General features: G+C 47.0%; 1 protein-coding gene across 1 annotated transcript; it reads right to left on the bottom strand.

Annotated features, from left to right (window-relative positions):
- Window positions 1-384: 384 nt before the first annotated feature.
- Window positions 385-1,002, bottom strand: LOC123100309 (uncharacterized). Its single transcript, XM_044522250.1, has one exon. It carries the CDS (start codon window positions 960-962, stop codon window positions 600-602), a length of 363 nt encoding a protein of 120 aa, XP_044378185.1. The 5' UTR covers window positions 963-1,002; the 3' UTR covers window positions 385-599.
- Window positions 1,003-6,139: the final 5,137 nt, after the last annotated feature.

Consider the following 6,139-nt stretch of genomic DNA (forward strand, 5'->3'; position numbering starts at 1 on the left):
TGCAGACCAGCCAAAGATGTGAAGTGATGGGATGGAACAGAAGATAACTCTCTTCCACGTGCCTACAGTGGCTCGGCCTCACATGTGCCAGTCTGCTAATACTACAAATCACAAAGTTGTGCCAGACCAGGGATCAGATCACGAGGCAGGGCAACGGTGAAGATAATGGGGTGTCTAGGCACCTGGGTGTTGAAAAGCCAGTCTCGGTTGTATCAAAGGATTTGAATAACTTTGATGTAGCTTTTGGTTGTATCAAAGGTTTGTCTTGTCCGTTTGTGACTTTATTGTTTTAGATTTGATAAAATTTATTTATTGGATGTAAGTTGGATATTTTCTTTAAAACATAAGGCAGTGTAAATAATAGGTAAACTCTTTGGGGGAAAAATGAGATAAACTCGCGCTAAATCATTTATTGGATTCAGGCATATAACACGTTAAATAAACATATGTGAAACACATTGTGCTAGGGAGAAACCTTATTACACGGCCACTTACACCGGCACTCCGAAGAAAGACGAGAGAAACAAACTTGCAAAGCATACGCATGAACCAACCAAGACATACTCTCCGACGTTAGAACGTACGGCTGATACTTGACCCTATGCCATTGCGATCTTCCTGAACCGGCGGAGCTTCCAGGTGCTGAGACTGGACGCCGGCACGCCCCACACCAGGCACTCGTACTGAGCCCTGCTCCCGTCGGGCGTCGCCGCCGCCACAACCAGCCGGTAGATGGTGCCGCCGCCCACCGCCTCCTCCGTCTCGCCGCGCGCCACCCCCACGTACGTCAGGCCCGCGCGGTGCGCCAGGTCGTACACGATCACCGCGAACCGCCCCACCTGCTGGACCACCCCACCGTTCGGGTTCACCGCCGTCCACTTGGCCGCCGCCCCCTCCGGGAGCATGGCGGCCACGAGGAGGACCGCTCCGAGTAGCAGCAGCGGCAGCGGCAGCGACCTCATTTTGTATGTTGCTATCGGACGAGTGAGGACTGAGGAGGCTGCACCGATGCGAGCAATGGTTGATTACGTGAGACTTTGGCCCGATTTATAGTGTGGAAAAGGCGAAAGCAATGCGTCGATCGGCCGTTACGTGTTTTCCTTTTGTTTTTGTTTTTGTTTTGCCTAGGATCAAGTTCAGATCTGCATGCATGAGATCGAGCGGGACGATGAGCTTGGCATGGCCGGCTTGCATTGGCGGGTAGTCGTGGGCGGTGAAGCGTGTGTTGGAACTTGTTGATGCAGGTCAGCAGGTGCACTTCTTTTCAGCTATCGTTTCCGGTTTTCATGTAGTAAAACCTTAAAGCCTACGCTACATAATCCGTAGTTCACCGAAGTAGTACGTATGATTTATTAGTAGAGCATTTTTTTAGACGGATTTATTAGTGAAGCTACAAAAGAGCTTTGTAACGAAGATAAAAAAAATGGCAGGAACATAAAAATCATAGTTTTTTTTAGCCAGGCTACTAATCCCATTCCATGAGTGATGAAATGTGTCACTAATCCATAACTGATTAACTCAATCTGATTGCGGGCTCTAGGCTAACAGTTCGGATCAGTTTTTTTCGAAGGTAGCTTTGTTTCGGGCAATCCACATAGCTAATGGATCGCAGCTAAACCAATTGTGTAAAATTGTTGGTGGAGCAGTGTTTGCATGTAACAATGTAATGCTGCGAAGTGTGTGTGTGTGTTGGGGGTGGGGGGGGGGGGGGGGCACTCTTCTCCCCACTCTCTTCTTTAATACTTCCCCCGTCCCATAATATAAAAGCGTTTTTGACACTAGTGTACTGTCAAAAACGCTCTTATATTATGTGCCCGAGGGAGTATATGGTAAACACAATCATGCGTATTTTTGAAAAAGTTGTGTGAAGTTGTTCTCCTTCCGACCAAAAAGAGTAGCACCACGAGTAAAATTGCTAAATATTGTTAGGGCATACCTCAGTGCCAAAAACGGACCCTACCATACACCGAATCACTTTAGCAACCGAACAGGTGAAAAACAAGCGGTGAGACACATAAAAATCACATGGAATTAAGGTGTCATTTATCCTTCTGATCCATAGTCCCTATGGGAATGTAAACCATATGAAAATTCAAAAGAGTATTTTAGATGTCACAAAAACACACATAAATTGCGCGGGGGGGGGGGGGGGGGGGGATTTGGTTTCCTCCAAAATCCATATGAAGTAGCCATCCATTGGAACTCCACATGAATCTTGGGTAGCCATTCATTTATTCCAAACAATCAAAGAAAAACCTTGTGTAATAATCTTGTCCTCCAAAATTCTTTTGCTTTCCCTTCGTCCCAAAGGGACTTAATTTTGATCAGATCTATCACTAGAATTGACCACAAAACCTACACAACTCATGGAATCCATTGACCTCTGCGGCTTTTTCGCTTGAAATGCCCCTCGGTCCTTTTTGGTATGACCCAGTTTACTGCAGTTGGGTTGTGCTTGGGTGTACTTTCCAACCTTTGCATATAGCGCACAATTCCACATAAGCTACCCCCAATTTAGGACATTAAGATTTGGAAGGCTCCTCACCTAAAGTCATAAAAGCAACCTCTAATCACATGTTGCTTCGCGATTATATTCTTGTGGCACACATGCAAACATACGGAGATAACTGTTCAATCGTACACGATAGTTTTGTCACTGAATTCACAACTTACATGTGCAGGAACAACTTTTCCCATGGGTGAAGCTATAAACAACAAAGGGATGGTGTGAAATGGGCTCGGTACTGTTGGATTAATGGGCTTGCCCTGCTTATGGGCCAAATGCTTCTTACTGTTTCTTTTGGGCAACATTGTTGCATGTATTCTAGATGGGAAAGCTGGAAGAATGTTTGGAAGGTCAATATCATTGCAACAGATCAGGAACACATCTTGAACAAAGTGGTGATCAAGCCACCGGCCTTGCCAAAGCAACTATAATCTCGACGATTGCATGCAGCTCTTCTTCCACCAGATTCGCACGAATGTTAGTGTCATCACCAAACATGTAGGTCTTGCAACAAGCCAAACACCACTTGATAGGGTTTTAGGATCGCCATCAGATATCCCACCATAACTCTCTTGTGAAAGCGGTTGATGGAAAAATCTAATAGCATATGCAAAAGCATATATCCTTGATGCGGGCCATGCACGTGGGTGGGGGGGCAGGGGGCGGCCGCCCCGGGCCCCCAACATCGAGGGCCCCCCCTCCTGCACAAGTACGCAGGCCAGCCCATGAACTTCTCGAGCCTGGTGCTAGGATCGTATAGGCGAGGGCATAGCCGATCGATCGATTGTGCTGGGAGTTAGACGCATGAGCGCACAGTCGAGATCGTATATTTATCGTTGCGTACTATGCTCATAGTTGTACGTAGTAGGGAATATAAAGGAAGGCAATGGAGAACCAGGTCATCTAATCTCCTTGATGTCAATAAAAAGGTCGTCTAATCTCCTCAGTCCCTATTTTCCAAAAGCCCTAATCCGAGGTTCCCATCGTCCGCTGCCAACAATCTCTCATGGTGCTCCCGCATAGTGAAGGTCATCGATCCGCTGCAATCACACGAGTATACGACCCCGTACGGCTTCCCTCAATCTGCATTCCACATGCTTCCGTCGATCCTACCACCATCTCACCGGAAGACGTTTGTTGTTCTCTAATTTTCATACCCTCTGATGAATGCATATGTACCAAGATGACTAGTGTTGTAATGATTCAATTGTATTTATGCCAAAGATTCCCTTGGCTGCATTAGGCCCTTCCCAGTGCTCCACGGTGTATAGGTGTTAAGGGCGTCACATAGGAAAAAAAGTGATGTGGCAAAGCAATTAAAGAGGAGAGAGAACATTATGGTGACCCAGGAGAAAATGGTGCTAAGAACGTGGACCTACGCAAAATGACTGCCAACCAATGTACGGAGGAATTTAATTGTTAAACAATTCAATGAGTAAAGCTTAGCTACAAAAACCAAGCACCTATGCATTGGGGGAGACTAGTTGCTAAGGTTTTTAATGCACTTGGCATCTCATGTATAAGCACCAATACATTGGAAGTGACCTTAAGGGAGTCATCTTTACAAAGAACTAGTGGTTGGGGCGCGCCCTTGACGCGCCGCCTGAGCAGAAGCTTAGCGGTGCTAGGTGGGATAGCGCCCCTTTCACTTTCCTGTTTGGGACATGTTTGACACAAATGCATACAAGGGCTTTTTACAACCCAAAACTTATACACTAAGCATCACAAAAACTAAAAACCAAAGAAAAAAAGACTACTTCAGTCTGAGGTAAGGTCAAAGACCAACACGCCGGAGCCGCCGGCCTCGTCATTGTTGGCTATCAACGCCAACCTGCTGGAGGCTTGTTCGACGCCTCGTCATCCTCACTCTTAATCTCCTCGAAAAGCCAATTCTGCAACGCGTCGTTGACGATGGTGCAGCGGCTCTGCACGAACGCAAGCATAGATCCGTTCTCATCGAGCCCATTAGCAGCATGTGGGTGCTGCCGCTGCAATAGCGCTCGGTAACTCATTCCCCGGAGGCGGCGGAGTCCAAGCTAACCGCCGAGCAACGGCAGAAGAGGCTCCATCATGTCATTGTATTACAGCCACGGCCCACGAGACTTGCTGCTGCAGAGTTGCTGCTCATCCGTGCCATCGTCAAGACTCTCCAGGCCATACTCACCCTGCTCGCCATCGTAGTAGGCCATGTTCCTCTCACGGGCATCACAGAAGTTGACCACCATCCTTTCCCATTTTGTATCCAAAACAAATTTAATGAATGTGCCAGTCAATATGTAGAAAGGATTAAGAAATGCGTTTATGTGACATAGAAGAAGGGGGGCATGTCAAGTAGTATGAGCTACTAATATAATTTAAATACAAAAATGAGAGAGCCAATCATGACCTTATTAAACATCAGAAAAGTGAGACTGCAGAACAGAAAAGATTAACGTCACATTCATTATAAACAGAAAAAGGTAAAGGACCTGTCAAGTGTATAAAAAATGGGAGCTAAGCATGGCCTTATGTAACACGCAACCATGGTATGAATGCAACAACAACTAAGATCTGAGAGCTTGATGCAAATATGGAATTCAAACACCAAAGGCTAGTTTGATACCGCAAGCCAAACATATGAATTTTGTAGTCTTTACAATATTACAGGAAATAGTAGTAAAACTGCAGGTGTGGTAATGAGCCATGTTTCCGTTGTTAATGAATGAAATGTTTATCCTGAACCACCTGATCATCTGAAACTTCTTTGCTGCTCACATGGTTCAGTCGCATCACTCCGAGTAGGCCATCCAAGCATCATCAACAGAATGTTAAGGTAGATTTAATGATCTAAATGTGATGATTAGTGCAAGAAGCATATTTTGCTTATAATGCACTATTAAAAAGGGCAAGTATTTGATATTCACCAATGAATTGGGGTAGCCAATTGGCAGGAAAAATATTAGAAGTCTGTAACTGAAGGACATAAGCTAACTTTGTTGGGGAACGTAGTAATTTCAAAAATTTCCTACGCACACGCAAGATCATGGTGATGCATAGCAACGAGAGCGAAGAGTGTCGTCTACATACCCTCGTAGACCGTAAGCGGAGGCGTTATGACAACGCGGTTGATGTAGTGGTACGTCTTCACGATCGACCGATCCTAAGTACCGAACGTACGACACCTCCGAGTTCAGCACACGTTCAGCTCGGTGACGTCCCGCGAACTCACGATCCAGTAGAGCTTCCGGGAAGAGCTTTGTCAGCACGACGGCGTGGTGACGGTGTTGATGAAGCTACTGACACAGGGCTTCGCCTAAGCACCGCTACGATATGACCGAGGTGGATTATGGTGGAGGGGGGCACCGCACACGGCTAAAAGATCAATGATCAATTGTTGTGTCTCCAAGGGGTACCCCCTCCCCGTATATAAAGGAGTGGAGGAGGGGGAGGGGGTCGGCCTCCTATGGCGCGCCCCATGAGGAGTCCTCCTCCCACCGGGAGTAGGACTCCCCCCTTTCAAGTAGGAGTAGGCGAGGGGCAGGAAGGGAGAGAAGGAGAGAAGGAAAAAAGGGGGGCGCCCCCCCCCCCTCCTTGTCCAATTCGGACTAGAGGGGGAGGGGGCATGCGGCTGCCCTGGCCGCCCCTCCTCTTCTC

This window comes from Triticum aestivum, chromosome 4D, assembly GCF_018294505.1.
Source record: "Triticum aestivum cultivar Chinese Spring chromosome 4D, IWGSC CS RefSeq v2.1, whole genome shotgun sequence".
In the NCBI taxonomy this organism is placed as follows: domain Eukaryota; kingdom Viridiplantae; phylum Streptophyta; class Magnoliopsida; order Poales; family Poaceae; genus Triticum; species Triticum aestivum.

Coding starts and splice junctions, on each gene's coding strand:
- LOC123100309 (XM_044522250.1), bottom strand. CDS start 962: ATGAGGTCGCTGCCGCTGCCGCTGCTGCTACTCGGAGCGGTCCTCCTC.